Genomic DNA, 23,997 nt, shown 5'->3' with positions numbered 1-23,997 from the left:
CCAGCATACTCTTTCTTTTTAACATACATTGGTGGCTTACTCTGAGCCAAGGTGATAAGGAAACTGGAAGATTTTTAAAAACGTTTGACACGTAAATTTTTGTTAATGCGAACAGACTCAGCAACTTCAGCTAAGTGTAGTTCATTTTGAATAATTTTATGGAACACGATACAATCATCAAATTTGGAAAATAAACATTCTGCTGGCGAATCAACAACTTAAAGGGAATTAAGATATTCAGGTAAACCTACAGTTAAGCGGCCTAAAATAATTTTAAATCTTTGCTTTTAAAAAATACGGTGGAGAGTAAAGAAATGCGTTTAAATAGATTTATAGTATGCACGCATGAGTGATTTTAAAAACGAAATAAACTTTTGAAGTTGATAAAATAAAAATAGTGCAGCGCGCTTGATTTTAAATTACTATATCATATATTTATATATAGCATACAAAATTATCAGGTAAAACTAAGGTTATATAAAATATAACTATTTTATATAAAGGTTATATAAAATATATACTATATCATATATTTATATATAAAAAAGTTATATAAAAATTACACAGTTCCGAAATAAGAAAAAAAAAAAAAGTTAAAAAAACTACTTTGGAACTTATCTAATTTGCTTTTAATAAATAGTCTATGACGTTTTCAGTCTCCGCGAACGAGAGCGCAAAAAGCAAGAATTTTAAATTATTTTAGGCCGCTTAACTGTAAATTTACCGATCTTCAATAATATGATTTGATAAAAATTTCTGATATTCATTTGCTTGAAATTTCTTTTAGTTAAGGATTTTCTTGGTCCAGATAAAACTGGAAGAGAAGCAGTTGCTATGATAGCTGGGTATATTGTAAAAACAGGCTTCAGGTTATACACCAAAAAAATCGTTTCCCTGGTGCTCCTATATGTATTAATTTTTTCTCATAGTGTTTTAAACAGATCGCAGATGATTTTTTGACAGCCCAGAAATTTCTATTTACAAATCTAATCCATAACTTTCTCAGATGATTTTATTTTGAAAAACAAAAAACTGGAGCTACTTCACAACAGTTATAATTAGAGATACAACCATAGTTTAAACCATTTATTAACAATAATTACTACCTATTTATAGAAGCTACAACCAAGTATATGAAGTTTAGTAGAGATAAGGATTTAGAAAACGCTCAAGTTTTTATCCTGTGCCAGATTAACTTATTTAAAATTTATAACGCAACAATAAAAATATGTTAAGAAAGCTTGTGCATCCAAAAGAATAAACGTTTTTTAAACTGGTCAATTTTTTTTCGGTTGAAGCAGAATAGAAGGCCATATATTTAAGTAGGCCATGCATTAATATATTCAAAAGTTGAATGTTTCAAAAAAAAAGACAACAAATATATCACTCATATTTCTTTTTTAAACTTTTACGATTTGAAACTTGAAATAAACAATCAATCTCAATACAATCATTTGTTTATATAATGGCAAAACTGAGTAAGCAGAATCATACAATCAGCAGCTGCTCAAAAAAAGAAGAGGGATGGTAAGTTAAAGCATCCAAAATCCTGGCTTGGATTTCGGGGACTTTAGCAAGTTTAAATCAAAATAAAATACCAAACATTTTACTTTTATATGCTTTGTGATGAAAATTAACGTCTATTATAGTGTCTAATTTAGTGTCTATCTAAAAGTGTTCCATCTAAACTTTTTTTTTCTATAGAACGGATTGAACTCGTTAATATCCTAACTCTTTATGTCAAAGAGTTTAAACCATAATGTAATAGCACTTAGTTGCTAAGTTACAAAAGAGATGCATTTTATGGTTAACTGAAATTTTCCATGTCAGTCTTTATGACATTTCAAACTTTTACTATGATTTAGATTTAGTATGATTATGTTAACTACTTCATTGAAATATACATAAGCCAAGGTTAGTATTAGTGGCAAGGTTACTTAGAAAGATGAACCAATCGTCCAGAGTATTTATAAAGTACTAAATAAATACAAGAACGCTAAAGAACTGCGTTTAAATGGCTGCTATAACTTTGGAGAGTATCATAGATAAATGCAACAAACTATTGGAGCACCCATGATATTTTCTAAAGCTGAAGCATAATTTGATTTTAATGTAAAAATCAAATTTTACAACAGACTGTGTATTACTTTGAAATGTATATTTTCTTTGTAAAATATCTCAAATACATAAAATACGGTCCCTTCATATTCTTAGGTGATAAAAGAAGATATATGATGTAATAATATGTAACCACTTTTTTGATTCCAATTTAGATCACTTAATAAGATCTGCTATTTCTGTTCTTCATAAAAATCAAATAGAATTATAAAAGATTAATTGTTAGGTTGTCTTCGGAATAAAAAACGGCGTGGTTTTGTCGTATAGTTCCCATACTTTTATACTCTGCTGTAAATTTATCGAATTTTGATTTGCTCTGAGCATTTTATAACTCTATTAGTAACTTGGTAACACATAAAACTTGTTTTAAATGCAAATAATTGTATTATTGCTAAAGATCAATGTTCGAACCAAGAGTTTGATTCGGCTATTTCTCTCATTCCTAGATCTCTTTCAGGTGTTGAAAAAAGATTTTTGGATTTTTTTAAGGAGATTTAATCTGATAAAGCCCTCACAAAGTAAGTGCTAAATGTGTAAAATCTATCGCTCTGCATTGTTGTTAAATATAAAGAGCCATTACTAACATTCCGATATTTCAAAGTTTGAATGACTTTTAAAATATGAAGACCTCTGGGTCAAATCTTCAGGTTTTTTTTTTTTTTTTGTGGGCAACATGGTGGTCATCTTTTTATCTGTGGAATCTCAATCCGGTGAAATGAACGTATTGGTTTATTGAAAACATTTAAAAGTGTAGTTATGCCATGTGTTTTTTCTTTTTCAAGTTCATTTTATTTTTATTCAATAATTTTGAACTTTACACTGTGCTTTTTTTGCAATCCTTTGTTTATATGCAACATGATTTGAATTCTCTTTATTCAATAACCAATCAATAATTCAACCCACGGTTAAATATACTCGATTAGAGAATAATTTCATTTCATGATGTTTCTCTAACTCCTATTTTGCTACCAATTATTAATAAAACAAAAATGTTGTTTTTGTTCGTATTTATTTTTTCTTATGTGAATGTAAAAAAAACTTTCTTCGCTCAAAAGAATGTCGAAGCAATTGTCGTTAATAACAGAACACCTTTTTTATATCAACGTTATGAATAAGAACCTATTTTAATCGTTTCTTATATTTGATATGTAGTAGCTCGCTTCTCGGCCTAATGGTAAGATCAGGTGTAGTATCTGGCTTATGCCAGTGTACCAAATATTTAACCGATGTTTTTTGTTCACTCTGCAAAGTGTAGGCAAACTCTGAGACGGTGTTTACAGGGTCTTCCCTGGAAGAGGGTGAACAGTTTGCAAAGCATCTGGCTGGAAGACTAAATACAATATCTCAAGTGTAGCAGTTAACGAACAATAACCAAATCTGAGTTACTTGTAAGCTTTCTAACAGGTTTTGGCTTTTGACGATATTATTATACGTTTTATACATTAGTCATTTTTATAAATTTTTTATAAACCATATGGATGAGGCTGTTAATAAAATAGACCGCCTAATTTGGCCAAAGGTGCATAAAAAATAATTTTCACAGGTTAAAAACGTCTAAACAAGCTTATATCAGATTTAGGTTTGAAAAATATTTTAAGTCTAAAAAAATATTCTGATCGACCAAAAATATCATGCCATAAGAAGCTATTCTGAAGAAGAGATTGACCGTCAAATAAGAAAAATCAGCTACGCTTCATACCTTAATAAACCTTGATAACAAGATCTCCATTTTTTGTCTAAAAAAAGAAGGAAATATTAAATAGGAATTTAATAAAAAAAAGAAGCGTGGAACAAAAGATGTTATTTTCAAAACTTTGTTTCTCTCTTTTAAAATATTTTTTTCTACAAATAGCATAAAAAAATCCTCATCATTAAATTTAACACAAAAACACACACATATATAAGAACATGTGTGTATATATATATAAATCCTGGCTGAACCAGGTATATATATGTCTTGAAAGATGCGTGAAAGAGGCATTATAATTTTCTTCAACAGGAATCGCAAGTAATCGTTTTGGACTTTGAAGCACTTTCTTCTAATCTTATACCATATTTGAAGATATCTATTATAAAACGCAAAAGACTGTCCCAAGCACTCTCCGTAATCAGGTCAATATCGCGGAATACTTCACAAATACCGAATTGAAAGCTTGCTTGCAGAGCCTGTTTATATATAAAAAATACATTTTCAAAAAACTTTCTTAACTTGACTATTAACAGACTGATGAACTAGCTACAAAATATTTTTAATTTGGATAAAGGAATCATTTTCGAAAGATAAAAATAAGATGAAAATTATTTTGACAAAATTGTGAATATTGGTGCAAGGGTTGGTGTTTAGAAAAAAATTACAAATATCTCGATATTTACAATAAAAAGCGCAAAAACTTCATTAAAAAACACAGAAAGAAAACTTTGACAAATAAAGATGTTCATATGATATACGCCCACTCAATTTCCCCACTTTGATATCAAGCGTAGTTATTCAGATAAGTTTTAAGGATAAATTTTTTCGTTAAATTAACCTTAGAGTTTATATGAATAACGACCCATGCTATTTAAACTCAAAAATAAAAAAAATTACATTTGCATGCATTTGAGTCACCCCAAGTGCATGGTGAGATCTTCCAAGTCCAATTAGAAGCAGTATCAATTCCTCTATTTTGTCAACTTTGCTGACTACAGCCTCAACTGCCGCTTCTATCTTTTTGACGTGAAGAATAAGCTCTTTTGACACGAAAAGTTCGTCAAATGAAGAAATAGCCGATAAATTTTTAAATAGTTTTCTAACTGCAGGGTGAGTTGTAAACCATCTAAAATCATAAAAAAGAATATTGTGAAATTAGGCGAGAATTTTCAAATAATGTTTTGTAACGTAAAAAAGATTTTCAAAATTGGGTCTTCCTCAAACTCGTATAAGCAGCTTGTTAAGTTTTTAGTTTAATTTCATAATTTTATAATGGAAGGTAATTTGGTAGATATACTTGCTGTCACCTAAGTTTAAAAAGTTAAAGTATTTCTTAGGTCTTTCAGATAAAATCGATAAAAGTTCGAGCAAAACAATAATCTAGTGAAACTCGTTAATTATGCAACAAAAAAACCTATAAGGTAACTGCAAACAAAAAAAGATCATAAAAAATCAAAATAATGGAACCAAAAACAACAGCAGAAACTGCGTCATTAGCCTCAACGCCGCCAGCATGAACGGATTTCTAAGTCATACTATTTTTTTTTCTCTATCATTTTATTCAATTGCAGTTTTTCGGCAGCTAACGTGCATGTCTTTTGCTCAACGACTTTCGCTTTTGTAACTTGTTTAAAAATCGAGTCGAAATGTTACATCCAATGTAGTTAGGAGTAAGACATTTAAAAAACAATATATGTATATATATAAATATTTGATCAATTCTAGATCTATAAAATGATTTTTTAATTTTTTGCTTAGATGGAGATATAGCAAGAATGTAAGGGGCAATACTTCCTGCTTCTTAAACATCGTTCTTGTTTTATGCTTTTATCGAGTTCATTAAAGTTTTGAATAAAAAAAAAAAACTCCTTCTATGAAAACTTCTCATATCTGAAAATATATGATAAGATTTTTCTTTTTCTTCTTTTTTTTTTTTTTGTTAGTATCTTTCCTATACAATATTTATAAAAGATATCTTTATTGAACTTTGTAAAACCTGTGTTAAAAAATGGTGTCAAAAGTTAACAATAGCAATAAAAAATAATTGACTAAAGCAGTAATAAAAATTCGTTTCAAATTTTAAATTTCTATCATTTTTATTTTTCATTGAATGAAATTTCACAACTTAAAATTAGGAAGGAACAAGAGTCTTTTTTGGTTTTCAAATTGACGCTATTGTTAAGTATTAAGACTAATCTAGAACCTGGTGAAATTTTATTGATCAAAATATTTTTAAGTATTTTATTTTTCACACAAAAATTCACAGTTTTAAAATTCAAAAATGAATTTGAATTTTTAGTTCTGAGCCTGAAGTTTTTTTGAACTAAGTTTTAAGCAATTATTAAGCCGAGGTTTTAAAATTTTTCAGACAAAATACCAAATAAGTTTTTTTCTATAAAAAAAAACAACACATTTTGATATTTTTTCTAAAAACTTTTTATTCTATTTGTTAAAAGTTATTTATTTATTTATTTTTTTTTTGCTCCAATGAGCACAAAGCTTTACCATTTCGATTTACAGTTTGTTAATCTACTATTTTCACAAGGATCATATAAAATGATCATAGACTTTATAAAAATCTTCTTAGATTACTATTAAAAATCATCTTAGATTACTATTAAGGCCTGTTAACATACGCCAGTTTATACTATCATAAATTGTTAAAATTTATGCCAGTTGAAATTTACGTCTGTTTAACCATTTTATTTAATGTAACGTCAAAGTATTTTACGTTAAAATAACAAGGTAAAATCAATTAAACAGATCTATTGAGAAACTTATAGACCTCACCTTCTAAATGCAACCGCAGACAACTCTACCCATTTGGTTTGCACAGAATCCCACGATTTTTTCAATGCTTCGATTTCTCTTTTCGACAGTGGAAATTTAAAATATCTTATTTCGTTTTTGACTTGTATAGGTATAAGAACATTTTCTGCTGAGCAATCGATATTTTTCTCGATTATATCTTTGTTGATGCTGGTGGATATAGAGCAACCCATATTTTAACAATCTAATATATATGTGCTGGCGAAAACGTGCGTTCTTAAGAAAACGTGCGTTCTTAAGGAAGAACTAAAAAAGTTCAACTTTATGAAAGCTTTTGAAAGATTTCACGCTGATTTTACTCTGATAAGTAAAATTAACATGCTCAGCTACCGCTAAAACGAAATAAAGAGTTTTTCAAGAAAAAAAGAATATAGCATAAAAATATTTTTTTTTTTTTTTTTTTGTATATTTATGTTTGTATTAATTTAGAAAAAAAAAAAAAGTCTGTTTTTAAATAAAGAATACTGATTAGCAAAAACACGACATTAAGTGATAAGGGATAAGATGTTCTCCTGACATGTTTCTTTTAAATAAAATATAAAGAAAGCATAATTTATTGTTGATTTTATTGATTTATCGAAGTTTTCCTTTAAAACTATAACTCACATCAAATTCAAAAAGATTTGAAAATTCAAAGAGTTTCACAATATTTTTATATATAAACAATTTTAACTGTGCCCTGTGAACTTCACAGTCGTCATGTTAAAATACGGTTATATTGTTTGCAATTTTTTTCATATAAAATGCTAAGCAAACCAAGTGATATGTTAGTTAGAAAATATCTGAGTGTGCAAGTTAACATAAAATGAACAAAAATTAAAGTTCTGTCTCTTTTAATATTTATATGATAAACTAAAGGCTGAAAATAACTTCGCCATCTTAACAGTTCAGCTAAAATTGTCGCAGATGTTAACAATTTGATATAATTTCCCTGACCAGAACCAGATTTCCCTGACTAGAATCTGATTCTAAGAGTTTTTATACGAATAAACAAAATGCAAAAAGTAAGGACAATTATAACTTTTCCATAAAGGTAACAAATGAACGAATTCAGAAGAGCTTTACCAGTATGAAACATTCAAATAAAATAAATGAATTTAATGAGGCTCAAGAATGCTTATATATAGACTTAAAATTTATGTCTTCGTAAATAAAATGGTGGCGAAGTGGTAGTTTATGCAATATTATTACGAAAACACCGCCCATAAATTAATTAAAACAATCAATTAAATTGTAGATTTGATTAAAAATAGATTTTTGGACTTTTTTATCTCTTTTTAAACACAAGGCAAATTTAAACACAGGAAAAAAATCTAACGAATTTCCTGCGCTATGGTACAGGAAAATTTTCGAAAAAAAAAAATTTAATCGATTTTTTTTATTAGTGATTGTGAATTATCGGTCGTAATTAGATGTTTATCAAACTCAAGCAATAAAATACTGTTGACTTTAAATTATTAATGTTACAATGTTTTGAATAATGACAGCGTTTAAATCAAAACTTTTGAATGATATTTAAAAATAGAAGATTTTTATCAATTTTTTATATCAGGACATTTTCCTTAATATACTGCTTATTTTTCCACTTTTTGACATTCTTTGTGCGGTGATTTGATGATATTCTGATTACATCGGATTACATATTAAAACATCGGGTTACAGTTTATATCGGATAATACATAGCTATATAAAAAATTTATTAATCGGATTTTTGAAACAACGTTTTATTGACAGACAAGGCCTTTAGAGTGCAGAAGACGCCCGAACTTTTTAGATAATGGAAACCCCCTAAATTTTAAATTTTCAATCTGTTTTAAAAACTAGATCAAAATGTATCAATTTTATATTGAAATATTTAAAACAAATAATAGTAAATTTTTTAATTTAAACTTTTAAAAAAGCTTTTCTTGTCTTTTGTTTTGCAAACGAAGCAATAATTTCAGAAAAATCTAGTTTTCGGGCAACATCATTTTTGTTTATTTTTAACAAACAATATATAAGTAATGCAATAAACATAAGAAATACTAAATGTTTATATTTATCAAATTTGATTTGGTCTCACCCTAATATATGAATTCATTTAAGGATAAATCATCATTGGTCATCTTCATGCTTAAATAATGAAATAATATATAATTTTTTAAGTTTTATTTAAAAAAACTTGTCATTTAATTAGACTCATCATCTCAAGGTTTTACTTGAGATGATGCGTCTAATTAAGTTGATCTTGAAGTGTTTATTGATATCGAGAAAAATATTTTCAACAATATTATAGTTGAATTGAACTGACGTTGAATACCGTCAACCTTTTTTCGATGATTCTAACAAGAACGTCAAATCAGATTCCCTAAAAGCAATCCTGGAGCAATATATCCGGCATTTATATCATAATCAACAAAGTATTTGTTTGAAAACAATTTTTGCAAATATAGTTAAATAATTTGTGCGATAAAATTGTGCGATTGTAAATATTGTTACGTATTTGCAAATAAATTTGTGCGATAAAATTGTGCGATTGTAAATATTGTTACGTAACTCTTGAACTAAAGTTTTTTCAAATGATCAACAATGAAGTTGATTTTACCAACAGCAATATCTAAAAAAAAAAACGCAAAAAACGAGAATTTCATTTTGATTATGCTATTTCTTCTTTCAATTTCCATAAACAAAGTATTCATAAAAGATTTATAGATTGTTAAAAATGCGGCTGACTGGGCGATCAGTTGAAATTATTTACTTTTTTATTTATCAAATAAATAAAATCAACAATTTTTAGTAATTCACACTGAATCATTGCTATAGATAAGAAAAGTATTCTTCTCAAAAATTCAATGCTGTAGTTGCAGGCATATTTCTAACGGGTTAGATTTACCCCCATTTACCATCTATAAGTCTACTATTCTTGATGTAATTTAATAATTAAGTCTACTATTTTTGATGTCATTAAATAATTAACTTTCTCTATTCATACAATCAAAAAAAAACAGAAGTGGCTCAGGGAAAATCAACAAGATATCTGGGAAAGAAATTGTTTTGCCTCTCAGTTCACTATATTTAATTCCACTTGATTATAAAATCTGAACATGTATTGAGCCTCAGGCTTGTGGATCTCTTCACACCAGTATTACTGCCTTTAATGCCTCCATCATCAAGCAGTGGAACGCCATGCAGAACAATTGTCAAGAAAAGTAGAAAGAGAATTCAGGGTTAGGATTGTATAATTAACTCCGAATTATGAGAGTTCTACGAAATAGTTTATTTTTGTCATGACGGTTCATGTTTTGATTGATAGGTAATGAACTTATCTAAAAAATTATGATGCCTTAAAATTTAACAGAAGCCGAACAAAAAAACCTTGATGTGTTTAAATTTGGATTATTCATTCTTCACCTAGAGTGCGAGTAAGTGATTTTAAATCGATTTTACTCTAATTAGTACCCATCTCATACGTTTTGTGCTAGGATTATGAAGCAAATTAAGGGCCGTTTTAGACCACACTATATAAACAATTTTCTCACAAATCGTATTTCAGCGATTATTCAGGAATGATTCTCACCCTAACAACTTTTGTAATTTAAAGGCCAGCCTTTATTAGCCTCGATCTTTTGAAAAACAGTTTTTCTCAGTTGTATTATTAATTAGAAATCTCTATGTACTATTTCTGGCAGTTATATTTCTTAAATAAAATTTATTTACAATTTATTTTTTTGACAAAAACCTTTTATTGTAAAAAATTTATTTGCTTGTAAATATTTACTTAATTATTACTAAATCCTAGGCGATTGTGTAAATATTTATATTAATATTTATACAAAAAAATAATAACTTCAAATAAATAAAATAAGTATTTAAACATTTTAAAACTTAAAAAAAAGTTTCGAAAAAAATTTCAACATTATAAAAATTTTTATTGTTTTATTAAGAGAACGATGTATCTTATGAAGACTCAGAGATGCATCTTGTAAAGGTTATACTAACGAGGAAAAGACATTTTAGAAAAAGCACAGTAATAGTGCAAAAGCAATAAAATTAACGACGTTAATAGCAATCACATGAAAATGAATATTTCAACAAATAGCGCTGAATACTTAAAAAAAAAAAAGAAACTGACAAATAACGCTTTAGATTCTTTATGTTTTGGAGCTAGACTCCGTGTTTTCTTCTAGCCTTTTAGATGTTTCTTTGTTTTCTTGCAATCTTTTAGAATTTGCCTCATGCTCTTCTATCCTGATACCAAACTTCAAGATGTCCATTATGAAACGGAAAAGACTATCCCATGCGCTCTCTGTTAAAAGATCCAAGTCTTGAAATGTCTCGCAGAGCGCTAATTGTAGGCATGCTGCAAGAGCCTGAACAAATATCAAATTAGTTAATTTTCATGTTAAGTAATAAAACTATTTATCCATATGTAAAAGCAAAAAAATTATTTTCCATTGAGATAAATTTATAAAGAGCCTGACATTGAATCATAAAAACTTACTGTGGCATGAGTTTGTTCAGCACCAATTCCAAAGTGTGATCTTCCAACTGCAACTAGTAACTCCACCAACTCTTTTCTTTTGTCAACTTTACGAATGACTGCTTCCACAGCTGCCTGAAGTTTCTTTGCATGAAGAAGAAGTTCTTTAGAGACAAGCGCTTCCTCCAATGTGGCGTAGCGTGAAAAACTTTTAAAAATTGGTCTTATTTCAGGGTACGTTGTAAACCATCTTAAAGAAAAAGCGTTTATATAAATTCATGTATGAATTCCATCGTGACGGAATCACCGATTTGAGCTTATTTTCCACATTTATGTTATAAAAATATAGAATAACAATATGCACATTACAGTTTTTTTATTTTTATAACATAAATGTGGAAAATAAGCTCAAATCGGTGATTCCGTCACGATGGAATTCATGATATGTAATTGTCACACGTAAAAAAAAAATCATCATTGTAATGGCACTAACTAAAAAATTCAATCACCAGTCTTCTTTAATTTATACCGTTAATAGTATTAACTTGTACCGTTAGATGTATTAACTTAATACATCAGAAAGAAGATCTGATTGCCTTACCAAAAGTCGTAGAAAAACAAGCTCAACATCTTTGTTAGTTTATGCCTTACTAATTTATGTATTACTATTTTACCAATTACTAATTTATGCGTTATCATTTTATGTGTTACTAATTTAGATTCTAAAGTATTTCATATTCATGACTATAGATTTTTATTATTTGTCTTTACTTTAAACTGATTGATATTGGTTAAAACTGATTGAAACTGGCTTAAATCGTCTGAAACTGGCTGAAACTGAGTTTTAGTTAAAAAAACATTATGCTACCTGCGAAATGCTATTGTACAAATATCAACCCATTTTATCCTCACACTTTCCCAAGAGACTTTCAAAGCTTCAATCTCTCTCTCTGATAGTGGAAGTTTGAAACCTTTTATATCGTTATCAATTTGTATTGGTGTCAGTATATTTCTTGCTAAGCAGTCTTTGTTGTGATGTCTCATTATCTCTTTTGCATCAGTGCAAAAGTAATTCCCCATTTTTCACCAATAGATCCTGAAAGTACAAATAAATATGAATAGCTCTAAGAAATTTTTATATATATATAAAAGAAGTATATATATATATATATATAAAAGAAGTATATATATATATATACTTCATGATCTTATAATGGTCCTTTGGATTATCAAAAAAAACACGACCCGCGATTTTCAGATAAACGTCACAATTAAAACTGAAAAATAGGTTTTTTTTAATTTTTTTGTTACAATAATCTGCAATTTCCAATCAAAACCTTTTTTAAAAAAATACTGCATTACTTTGGAAGAGAGAATTATCTGGGGACATACATATATACCAATGACGGTTCCAAGTGTCTGACGGTTGGTATTTTGTACTCTATCGACCAAGCAAATAAAAAGTATGTAATGCTCACCTTAAAAGTCCTTATGTGAAGTTATTTCTTTTGCAAACACAAAGACTCTCTCTCTTGCATACGTCAGGTAATTCTTTTGTTTCAGTTAAGTAATTTTCTCACAAATGTTACTCTGTTGAAAAAGAAATATTACTTTCTTGCATTCATTATTCTCATGCAATCGAGAATTTCATCTTTTGCAATCCTAAGCCTAAGTTTTCATAAACATTAGAGCTCAAAATAAACTTTTTTTTTAATTTAGTGACAAATAATCAAAACAAATCCATTTTAAAAAGCAAAATAGTTTGCAAAATTATTATAAAAAAAAAGTATTAATAAAATATAATCGTTTTTTTAGGGACTAATTCATTTATCCTTATCCGAAATATATATGACATGAGTCTAATGTTTTATTTATTTAAAAAGCCTTAAAGAAAATTTTAAACTATAATGAGATGATCGACGGTGCTCATATGGTAAGAATGGCTTCTTTGAAACCTTGTAGACATTTACTTTTATTGTTAGCCAGCTGATATACGTACGATTTTGGGTTTCTTTTTTTCTCTTTTTTTTTTAAGGGTGTTCAACGTCAAAAAAGAGGGTTCCAAAGCTATGTTTTTTTTAGTCTAATTAAGATCAAATTAAGTTTTTTATAAGGACAACTCAAAGTTTTTTAAATGTTATTTGTTAAAATGCAATCAATTTATTTAATGATAAACTTTTTTTTAATTTTGCATTAAAAACGAAGTTAGGTCCAACAAATATTTACCTTTTAAGAAATGTTGACGCGACGTTCAGCTATAGACTAAAAAAAACAAAAAACAAAAGGGCAAGCTTTTATTCATTGTGTTTGTCATTTATTATTTACTAAAGATTGTTTTATTATACATTGTTTTGTAGACTGTTCGAAAAAAAGAACATTCTTTTTATAACTCTTATGATGTAACCATGCTATTTGTTATTTTATGAGATTGGAAAGTTATTATAAAAGTACGAACTTTTATTATAAAAACTTTGTGTATTTAAATATTTAGCAATGACATTCTGCACGCTTCAAAAGAGCAACGAACTTAAAAGTCACACTTAAGATAACTGAAAAGTAAAAATATCGTGTCAGTTGTTCTATCTTTAACTAAATATAAAAAAATAATTTCTGTGTATTTATGATTTTTTTTTTTTTGAAAGTAAACAAAATTATAAATTATATTTGCGACAAACTCTAGTTAATAACTTTAGGCTTTCGAAGGATAAAGCAACAAAAACTTTTTCTTTTTCAATCTTTATGGTGACTTCTTATCATTCTAATATCTACTCTGTCGAGATACTTTGTTTAGAGTTCTGGATTTAACTCCAATGATCTTTGTTAATTACATTAACTATGTAAAGTATATTAACTATGTTAGTTATATTAACTATGTTAATTATACTAAGTTAGTTATATTAACTAAGTTAATTATATTAACTATGTTAGTTATACTAAGTTAGTTATATTAACTATGTTAGTTATATTAACTATGTTAATTATATTGACTAAGTTAATTATATTGACTATGTTAATTATATTAACTATGTTAATTATATTTACTTTGTTAATTATATTAACAATGTTTGAAGAATTTATTTACTTTTTTACTACAATTGTGGCGTCGCTAATTATAAAAAACTGAACATTTTGGAGACAGCAAAAATTTTTAAGCAAATATTGCTGACCAAGTCTGTTGTTTTTTTTTTTTAAAGCCATCTAAAATAAAATATATAATTTTTTATCGGTTAAAAACGTCATTATTATATGTACTAATTACGAACAAAGTTGCAACTAGTGCATATGCAGTGATGAAAATGATAATGCATCGCGCTTTTTAAAGTAAAAAATGAGGTAATGTTAAAAATATGTAAATAAAAATTTCATTCGACGGTTCTTAACTTATTTCACCTCAGCTGAACTCTTTGTAATTCAGCAATTCAAATGCAGTTGAAAGTCATATTGAGAGATTTCAAGACAGATAGGGCGCTCTGTTGGAATGGTTCAGAATGTTCTAAAGCTACAAAAAAAAAAGTATTGAAAATAGAGATCGGGAAGATAAATTGTGAAATAATCGTGAATATTCGTAAAGCTAAAACGAGTCTGTTTACCTCCACCAACACCATTAAAAACAATTTAGTTATATAGGTATAAGACTTGGATTGAAAGAATTGGATTGGCCAGCGCAATCCCCAGATTTAAATCCGATAAAAAATTTATGAAAAGTTGAGATGACCCAGTAAACACGCTTTAGTTGGTCCAACTGACGGGCCAGTATTGGCTATAGTTGGCTAACTGTTGGCATTTCTTGCCAACCATTAACCGACTGTGTACCGCGTGTTTTTGAATCGTAAAAGTTTTCCGTAAGTTTTGTAAATGTATTTTAATAATTAGTCGCATGGTCTAAGTGAATATATATTCACTTAGTCCATGCGACTAATTATTAAAATTACTCAAATTGATTCATTCAATAATTAAAACTATTTAATAGAGTTAGTTTAGTTTGAAGCTTTTTATCATTTCTTTTCTTTCAAACGCTTTTTTTACCCTTCAATTAAACTTTTGAACTCAAACCCTCCTACACCTCTTAATATAACCGTTACGCTGGTAAGTACAAATATTTTACATTTATCCATTAGTTACACATTCAGATATAGTTTTTCACATTGGTTGAGTTTTTAATTTATTTTTATGATGACACCATTGTTGTATTTGTATTAGACATTTTAGCTCTATTTTAACTATTATTAAAAGTTAAAATACAGCTAAAATGTATATGTGCGTGTATGTATGTATGTATGTATGTATGTATGTATGTATGTATGTATGTATGTATGTATGTATGTATGTATGTATGTATGTATGTATGTATGTATGTATGTATGTATGTATGTGTGTGTGTGTATGTATGTATGTATGTGTGTGTGTGTATATACATATATATATATATATATATATATATATATATATATATATATATATATATATATATATATATATATATATAACGCCGCTTAACTGCAGTTAAGCGGCGTAAAATAATTTAATATTTTTGCTTTTAGCGCTCTCGCTCGCAGAGGCTAAAAGTTCTTAAATAATTATAAAAACCAAAGTAGATAAATTTCAAAGTAGTTATTTTTTAAATACCTTTTTTTATTAGAATTATAGAATATAGGATACTACAATTATTGTTCTTGCTAATATATTTTTAAAAAATATGTGGCTATGAAAATAGCCGTTTTATTTATCAATTACAGAGGATACTGACGAGACACACAAGATAGAAATGCCGAAAATATAGGAAAATCTTTAAATGTTTGACGCCAGATAAATTCATGAAGATGTGATGTAAACAAGTCTTCACGCGTACCAAACTGCTGTCGAAGTTTACGCTTGACACGCATCCAAAGGTTTTCGACGTTTTGTGTATGAACATCGCTATCAAGGGGATTAACAAAATTGCGTTCATGCACGACAACTGAATGAGAATATATCCCATCTTGGAGGTTATCTAAACCAGCATAAGAAGCCCAGCCATCGGAAACAATATGACTTCCTGGCAAAATAAACCTTTCTATAAGGTTTTTGAGAGTTTGTGCATTCCGATCTGGAACTTCAACTAAGAAGCACTTGCGTGACTCTCTCTCGATTCCACCAAATACCCAATGACTTGGGCGCCACTGCCCCCGATGATATTTACGGTGAAAGAATTTAGATTCGTCAATTTCGACTACAATTGGTGTCCCGTCAGCATTAATACCCCCTATAATTGTTGGATTTGTTTCCAGGTAAACTTCGCAGACATCTCGGCAAAAGTTTCCCCAATCACCTAATGTATGGCTAGCGTCATTCATACAGGCTTCATGTTGTATATCGCTCTGTGACATATTGCGACTCCAGCCATAAATATAACAAATCAACTTTTGAAGTGTCAACCTACTTTGACTGAAGAAGGATCCCTCTCTTACACTTCGCCGCTGTTTGCAACCTTTACAATACCACCGGTAACCATCTGTGGCATCTTGATATGCGTTTAGCCCAAACTGACGTTGGCACGTATCACAGTACATACTATTTTTTATCAATCTGCGCTTTGCTAACCACTGTAAAGCAGATAATGGGTGTTTAATAGAGTAACCAAGCTCCATTAAACACCAATTTTCTTGCAACACACGTGGTTCAGCCAGGATTTCATCTTCAGCAACAATAGTTGTTGGAGCACTTGGTCTCCCACGACCAACACGTTGCATAGCCATCTAAACGAAGATTTACCATGTTAACTAAGAATAACTATTTACTTAATATAAACGATTTATTCAGTGCAGAATCAATTAATAAAATTAATTTTTGTATATATAAATATAATACGTATATAATATATAAGTAATAGAAATGAGAAAATAAGAAAATTTAACAGTGACTATTACTTTTACTTATCTTTTGTATGAGGCTTTTCTTTTCTTTTCTTTTCTTTTCTTTTTATACATTTCGAATTTTTCCATATTTCGAATGTGGTTTTCTTTCACGTTTCGTAAAGTTACTTTCAGATAAATTTTTTTCATTTTCACCATCGCAGAGTTTAATCAAGCGAAAATTTAAAATTATTTTACGCCGCTTAACTGCAGTTTTACCCTCAAACCCTCCTACACCTCTTAATATAACCGTTACGCTGGTAAGTACAAATATTTTACATTTATCCATTAGTTACACATTCAGATATAGTTTTTCACATTGGTTGAGTTTTTAATTTATTTTTATGATGACACCATTGTTGTATTTGTATTAGACATTTTAGCTCTATTTTAACTATTATTAAAAGTTAAAATACAGCTAAAATGTATATGTGCGTGTATGTATGTATGTATGTATGTATGTATGTATGTATGTATGTATGTATGTATGTATGTATGTATGTATGTATGTATGTATGTATGTATGTATGTATGTATGTGTGTGTGTATGTATGTATGTATGTGTGTGTGTGTATATACATATATATATATATATATATATATATATATATATATATATATATATATATATATATATATATATATATATATATATATATATATATATATATATAATATATATAAAGGGTGTCTGCCAGATCAGGGGAAATCAGGGAAAAGTCAGGGAAATCAGATATCTGCAAAAAATCTAGGATTATCAGGGAAATTAGGTTGAATTTTAGATAAATCAGGGAGAAATCAGGGAAAATGGCTCTTCATCAAACTTACATAACTTAAATAAGTTGTATATAGTACATGTAATATAGAAGTTTATTTGGCAGGTTTTATGAATTTCTCTTGCATCAAGCGAATCTTGAATCTTCACTTGCAAAAATGTAAACAATAATACAACCCATATTAAATGTATCAATACTTGATACATTTAGTGTGGGTTGTATTATTGTTTACATTTTTTCAGTTGAAGAGCATTTTTCTAAACGACTCTAGGTCAATTTTTGTGAAGTTGAATTTGGGTAACATTAAATTAAATCAAGGAAAACAGGTAGAAGATCAGGAAAATATGAGGGAAAAGTCAGGGAAATCCACCTTAAAATATTGGCAGACATCCTGTATATAACATGCATGTGTAAAAGTTGTTATATTCTAATATATATGTTATAGTATAATAATTTATATGTATGTATTTTGTATACATTGCATAAATGTATGCCATGTGTGTGTGTGTGTGTATGTGTGTGTGTGTGTGTGTGTATATATATATATATATATACATATTCATATAATGCATATAATTATAGCATTTTATTAAAAGGGACATCGACTTCTAAAAACTATGAGAAAACTGTTCAAAATTTTGGGGATCAGGAAAGTAAGGTTTTGGATAAACTATTTGTTTGTTTGTTTTTTTTGTTTTACTACTTGTTATACATTGTATATGTGTTACGCATACATACATTAATTATGATGCTGACATATTGACAAAAGCAAACTATTTATATTTTTTGTAAAAAAAAAAAAATTGTGTTTTAACTAAAGTCATAAATGGATGAAGGCTTTAAAAAAATACATATTTCATGTTACAAAAATACATATTTCTACTTTGTTATGCAGATAAAGGTTTTAAATAATGCTCTTTCCCGTGACCTTAATAACACAACACAAAAATGTGCAAGAACACAATTTTTACAGCAATCAATTCACCTACAGGAATAAATAACATGAATGGAACAACAAATATTTGGAGTTAAAGTTTTAAACTTTAACTCCAAATATTTGAGTTCCATAACACCTTCATCCATGTATGTCTTCAATTTAATAACTAGACTGTGTTTTTGAAACCAGTTTTCCAATAAGATTCAAATGCAATGAAATATTATTTAATTATTTATGTATGTTTATAGAGAAGTTAGCAGCTTTGGAGTTAAGATTAACAGAACTGGAGCAAAAAAAGAAGTTTTTAGAAGTTCAAAGTTTTTTGAATAATGAAGACATAGTTGTTCCCCCTGGCCTTCCAATGGAAAGTAAGGAAGATTTGGAGAGGATTAACCTTATGCTACAGATGAAATCTGAGATGGCTCTCTATGTAATTTGAAATTATTTTCTATATTATAATGTTTGTAGCAGTCTACAGGTTGCGTTTAAGCTAGTAATTATTATTTTATAAGATCAAAGATAAGTTTTTTTATAAGTCTTATAATTGTAATTTATCAAAGGTAATTTAATACCTTAGTTATATTATACTGCATTACATTTTCATTTACCTTTGAAAAAATAGTTTAAATAAAAAAAGTTGTAATATGTAGCATTATTTGTTTTTAGGTCAAATATCTGCGTTCTATTGGCGGTAAAGTTGAACGTCCAGAATACATATGACGGGTGTTGGGTGCCATGTTTTCTAAAAATTTTAGCATTTTATGTAATCTAAACGGATCTTCAAGTAAGATGATAGCTACTGGAATGGGCAAGATTAAGTTGCGATGTTATTATTTTGTGTTAAAGTGCTTACTATGTAAGTATTACTAGTTATGTAAATTTTTAGTCTTTTAAAGTCAACTGTATTATTATATTTACAAAAATGTGTTTACAACACTAAGAAAGAATATAATATGTTAGTACTTATGACAATTACCTGTGTTGTCATTAGTTGTGAATTTGTAAGATATTATATTCTCCCTTGGTGACTTGAACTTATCAATGCCGTATTTTATTGTTAACTAGAGATGTTAATTGCCAATGTAAACCATGATTTATTAGTATTCAACTATATGATTCTTAAAGAGCATATAGAAGTTTTTCTTGAACCGATAAGCTAATTGCTCTTGGTTATCATATGCACATATTTTTAAAACTGCCAACCAGTTAATGTAATTCTCGATTTGCAAAGTATATGTATAAGAACTTAAAAGTAACTCAAAAATAATTTATATTTAAACAAAAGATAAATTGAGTTTTTAAATTTATTTTCATTTTATTCTTTTAGCAACAGTAAGAATTCAGTATCTTAATTCCAAGGATAAAGATATTTACCCGATCGTTTCAAGATGGTTTCAGGGCGCAATTGATCAAGGAGATGGGCAAATAAATAGACAGACGAAAAGCAAGGTTATAAAAAATCAGTTGCAGTTAATCAATGAAAAGAATATTTAGTTATTATTTTCTTTTGCAAATTTATAAAAGTTTATTTATCTTGATTTTATTTATAATTCTAATTTTTCTTAATTATTATTGATAATTATCTAATAAATCGCCACGTTTTTAAATACTAGCGTTTTAAAATATTGTTTTTAATTAAAGCTGCCAATATTAATTTCAAACCTTTAATAATATTAAATACAATAATAGAATATTTTTAGTTTTTTATTTGTAAATATTTTTCTTTAATGATCTGGAAATAAAATTGTAATGATAAAAAATGTGTTCATTCTGTGTATTCAACTAAGTTATCTATAAATATAATACAATATTTTGTGTGGACAGTAGTACTGTTTGACTGGTAAAATCTGATATACAAACAATCACTATTAGATAGAAAATTAAATATTAAAAAGCAAAGTTATACTTTGTTATTAAGCAATATTCAAAACATGATTTATAACTTTTGCACTTTCAATTTAAGCGCAAAAGCGAATTTAAATAATCGCGAAAAAAAATCATATAGTTGGGCCGGTAATGGTACCAACTGTTAGCCAACTGTTTTATTACTCGGGCCAACTATTTACCAACTGTTCGATGTTTACTGGGGAGTTAACAAAGTAAAAAGCTCGAAACAAAAAAAGATCAATTTAAGAATCTGTGTGAGGTTTTAAAGACAGCACGGTATGCTTGTTCCGCTATCAACATTTAAAAAAAAAATTTATCAACAGCATGCCAATTAGTACAATTAAGAAATAAATAAATGAAATGCAAAAAAAAAAAAAAAATTCACATTGTCTAACCTTTAACCCTTTTTTAAAACAATAAAATGAATTTTTTTCAAATATGCATAATACACTCTACCTCATTGTAATTAAATCATTAATCAACGCATTGACAATACTATTGGGTTGTTGGGACCGTTGCAAGTCTTTCTAAATAGAGTAAAAAGAGTAAATAATAATGAGAATAATGATTGATTTTATAAAAAACCACAATTGTGGCAGAGCTAAAAGTGCCACTACCAGAGTTAAAATTTACAATTAAGTTGAATTTTACAAAGTATTACAAACGTTAACATTTTGCTCATCTTAAATTATTCAAAAAAATATTTTGTGCTTTTTGCGTAGCCATTACATAAAGACACATAAAAAGCCAAAATTGGCAGAAATTTCCCAATATAAAGACGAAAGGTGATTCTGGGATAAGAATGATCATCGACTTTTGGATAAAAACAATCAGTGATTGTTCATACTTCCTGTGATTATAGTAAAAAAGTTTAGTTTCTGTCTCATTTTAGTTTTAATGTTGGTAGCCAGTTTATTTGATAAACCTCTGATTGTTTATAACCGGTAACAATCAGTGATTAATCGGTCCTGCGTATTACAAATCTTCATAGATTATCTGAGCAAACACGTTTAATTTTATACGCTGCTGATTGTTTTCGATTATCTTTTGACTGCTTCTTAGTGAAGAAACGTCATTATTTTTTAAACCTTGCTTTAGTTTGGATTACGGACCAGATGTGAGCAGATTTAATGGATCCAAAGTTAAAAACTTGCTTTATGATAATAAATTAAAGAGCTTTGAAAAAATAAACAAGAAATAAATATTAACTTCAGGAAGTTTGAGAACGTTTAAAAAAAAAGAATCGGCTTTTTCCTATAAATTATTTTATTATAGCAGCTGTCATCATTTTTGACTTTTTCATATAAAAAAAACCATCTTCAAAAAACATTTTAATTTCGGCAATCGTAAATACGATATAAAAGCGAGGAACATAAATGTTTTCTAAATTCAGAAAAGTATATGATGAGACTTTTTTTATCTGAAGGGCAGCTTTTTTTTTTTTTTGAAAAGGACGTTTGTTTCTTTTTAACTTTAGAAAACTCAAAAATTGAGAGTTTTCATGGAGCGCATGCTTTTCATTTTATTGCAACGTATCAAAGGTAAAACCATTTTTAAATGAAACCGCTTCAACAACACAACGCCACCACCATCAGCACAAGACGAACTACAACCAAACTTTGTTCCATTACATTTTGAACAATATCAGTAAAGATACTGTTGACCCTTACTTATCCTTGTTTTTGGACGAATTGTGTGAAAACTACTTCTATGTGCACGAAATAAAAAAAAAGCGTTTTCAATTTACAAATGACGCAACGAATGGTCAATCAATCAACACCATGCTTCGGACACAGATGGTTCTTAATTGTTTGGAAAAATGAAACGCAATAGAAAACCAGGTAAGCGTTTTAAATTGAATACAATCGGAGATCCACTTCTAAATAAATATGCTTTAGTAAAAAAAAACCGAGATGTAGGCAGACTCCGGTTATCTTCTCTATCTTATTTAGTCCTAATAATCTTAATATAAGAAAGCATCCTTTGAACCCATGGGGAACATCCTTTAAATTTATGGGAAACATATTTTCTTATTGGAGTAATACAACGTTTTGGTGCTTGTGAGGAAAATTATTGATAAGTAGAAACTAAGTGTTGTATCTCTTTACCTAATTCGTTAAAAACACGATCTTCACGTTAAAAACACGATCTTCACGTTAAAAACACGATCTTCACGTTAAAAACACGATCTTCTGTTGTATAAACTCATTCATGTGCTTCTAGTGTATTCGTTGAAAAAATAATCACCTCATTCTTAGCAAGTCAGGATCTACATTTGGAAGAATGTCTCTGCATAAATGAATATCAGCTTGATCTATCTGTGGCTAGAAATCCTGGCCACAGATATAGCCGACTGAATAGAGTTGAGTAAAACAAGTTCATAATAGTCAGATTTTTTATAGACTTTAAGGTCTTGAAATTTTTTAATATATTTCTTAGTTCAGCTATACTTTAGGTTTAGTTTAAATTGCAATTAACACGAACGTTTAATAACACGGGTGTTTAATAACACGGGCGTTTAATAACACGGGCGTTGAATATTAGCAAACATCTGAGATGGAGTAACAAACTTAATATATATGAATCACTTACTACAGAAAGGCAACAAGTCCATAAATCCTGATTTTATAGGGAAGAAAAAAAAACTGTTAAATGAGATCAAGAGATATTATATATCTTTTAGACACGTATTTTTTAGACTAAATCGTCGAATAAATAGGAAAAGCTTGAAAACGGATTGGAGTGGCAAAAAGAAAGGTCACTTTACAAGAAGTAATGAATATTAAAGAAAAAATGGTTTCTAAATTCATATTTGTGAAATGCAACATGGCTATAATATTTTTTTGGCATTAAATATAATTTTTGACAAAAAAGTTGATCAAATATGAAAAAGAACACAGTGTTGATGCATATTGGGTAACTTTCTCGAATCAAAAAACCATTTTTTTCTTTTTATAGCAGCTAGTAAGAGAGAGCCGACAAAAACAAGTGACCAATTAGTGCGATATCTCTTTTTCTTTTAGTATACTGTAAATGCAATAAAATCCGAGTATGAAAAGAAATGTTTTTATACCAACACTTAAACTTTTGAACTAATATATTTATTAGTTAAGTGAGCTTTTTAGGGTAATCGAGTTTCCAACATGAAGTTTTATATTTTATTATCACATACACAAAATATATTTAACAAACCACGAGACAAAGTTTAAACTTGACTTTAGGAAAGTTTATCAAGCGGCTGTTGATCCTTGTGTTATATAGTTATAATTTAAAACATCTTTTAAAATTGATCTAAACGACAGAAATTGTAGCAAAATGTATGATTAGTTTTTGTTGTAGTTGAGACTTAATATTCATAGGTATGTAAATATGAGACGAACCTTTACTATTACTAAAAGAAGTTTGGACAT

The 23,997-nt window shown here is 28.3% G+C and overlaps 4 protein-coding genes across 5 annotated transcripts; 1 reads left to right on the top strand and 3 right to left on the bottom strand.

Annotated features, from left to right (window-relative positions):
* Nucleotides 1-2,766: 2,766 nt before the first annotated feature.
* On the bottom strand, nucleotides 2,767-7,079 carry LOC145190275 (neuroglobin-like). 2 transcript variants are annotated; one of them, XR_016453397.1, is made up of 4 exons: nucleotides 6,599-7,079; nucleotides 4,706-4,934; nucleotides 4,015-4,284; nucleotides 2,767-3,854 (listed from the first exon to the last, which is right to left on the bottom strand). XR_016453397.1 is itself a non-coding variant. In XM_080067097.2 (3 exons), exons 1-3 carry the CDS (start codon nucleotides 6,808-6,810, stop codon nucleotides 4,111-4,113), a joined length of 615 nt encoding a protein of 204 aa, XP_079923223.2. In that variant the 5' UTR covers nucleotides 6,811-7,079; the 3' UTR covers nucleotides 3,919-4,110. The 2 variants fall into 2 exon arrangements, 1 of the variants encoding a protein (XP_079923223.2); XM_080067097.2 differs by lacking the exon at nucleotides 2,767-3,854 and having other exon boundaries at nucleotides 3,919-4,284.
* A 3,530-nt stretch (nucleotides 7,080-10,609) lies between these two features.
* On the bottom strand, nucleotides 10,610-12,176 carry LOC145190334 (neuroglobin-like). Its single transcript, XM_090089639.1, has 3 exons — nucleotides 11,965-12,176; nucleotides 11,118-11,346; nucleotides 10,610-10,986 (listed from the first exon to the last, which is right to left on the bottom strand). Exons 1-3 carry the CDS (start codon nucleotides 12,174-12,176, stop codon nucleotides 10,768-10,770), a joined length of 660 nt encoding a protein of 219 aa, XP_089945765.1. The 3' UTR covers nucleotides 10,610-10,767.
* Nucleotides 12,177-15,771: 3,595 nt separating this feature from the next.
* LOC149886628 (uncharacterized) lies at nucleotides 15,772-17,171 on the bottom strand. The gene has a single exon (XM_090089638.1). It carries the CDS (start codon nucleotides 16,829-16,831, stop codon nucleotides 15,827-15,829), a length of 1,005 nt encoding a protein of 334 aa, XP_089945764.1. The 5' UTR covers nucleotides 16,832-17,171; the 3' UTR covers nucleotides 15,772-15,826.
* LOC149886627 (uncharacterized) lies at nucleotides 17,032-20,342 on the top strand. The gene is made up of 4 exons (XM_090089640.1): nucleotides 17,032-17,247; nucleotides 18,360-18,421; nucleotides 19,456-19,556; nucleotides 20,028-20,342. Exons 2-4 carry the CDS (start codon nucleotides 18,381-18,383, stop codon nucleotides 20,192-20,194), a joined length of 309 nt encoding a protein of 102 aa, XP_089945766.1. The 5' UTR covers nucleotides 17,032-17,247; nucleotides 18,360-18,380; the 3' UTR covers nucleotides 20,195-20,342.
* Nucleotides 20,343-23,997: the final 3,655 nt, after the last annotated feature.

Source organism: Hydra viridissima, unplaced genomic scaffold, assembly GCF_058129835.1.
Source record: "Hydra viridissima isolate aposymbiotic clone 2 unplaced genomic scaffold, HvirCarnegie_v1 scaffold_6, whole genome shotgun sequence".
Lineage (NCBI taxonomy): Eukaryota > Metazoa > Cnidaria > Hydrozoa > Anthoathecata > Hydridae > Hydra > Hydra viridissima.
Note: the sequence above shows the minus strand (reverse complement) of the source record. Positions and strands in the feature narration are given on the sequence as shown.

Bases quoted from the DNA above. Each gene is read 5' to 3' on its own strand.
- LOC145190275 (XM_080067097.2), bottom strand. From the start codon at position 6,810: ATGGGTTGCTCTATATCCACCAGCATCAACAAAGATATAATCGAGAAA. The intron at 4,935-6,598 runs GTGAGGTCTATA...TTATGATTTTAG, and splicing joins TCTGCGGTTGCATTTAGAAG to ATGGTTTACAACTCACCCTG. The intron at 4,285-4,705 runs GTAATTTTTTTT...ATATATAAACAG, and splicing joins TGACTCAAATGCATGCAAAT to GCTCTGCAAGCAAGCTTTCA.
- LOC145190334 (XM_090089639.1), bottom strand. From the start codon at position 12,176: ATGGGGAATTACTTTTGCACTGATGCAAAAGAGATAATGAGACATCAC. The intron at 11,347-11,964 runs GTAGCATAATGT...TTTTTCTTTAAG, and splicing joins TGTACAATAGCATTTCGCAG to ATGGTTTACAACGTACCCTG. The intron at 10,987-11,117 runs GTAAGTTTTTAT...ATATTTGTTCAG, and splicing joins CTGAACAAACTCATGCCACA to GCTCTTGCAGCATGCCTACA.
- LOC149886628 (XM_090089638.1), bottom strand. From the start codon at position 16,831: ATGGCTATGCAACGTGTTGGTCGTGGGAGACCAAGTGCTCCAACAACT.
- LOC149886627 (XM_090089640.1), top strand. From the start codon at position 18,381: ATGAGAAAACTGTTCAAAATTTTGGGGATCAGGAAAGTAAG. The intron at 18,422-19,455 runs GTTTTGGATAAA...TAAAAATTTTAG, and splicing joins TTGGGGATCAGGAAAGTAAG to CATTTTATGTAATCTAAACG. The intron at 19,557-20,027 runs GTAAGTATTACT...TTATTCTTTTAG, and splicing joins TGTGTTAAAGTGCTTACTAT to CAACAGTAAGAATTCAGTAT.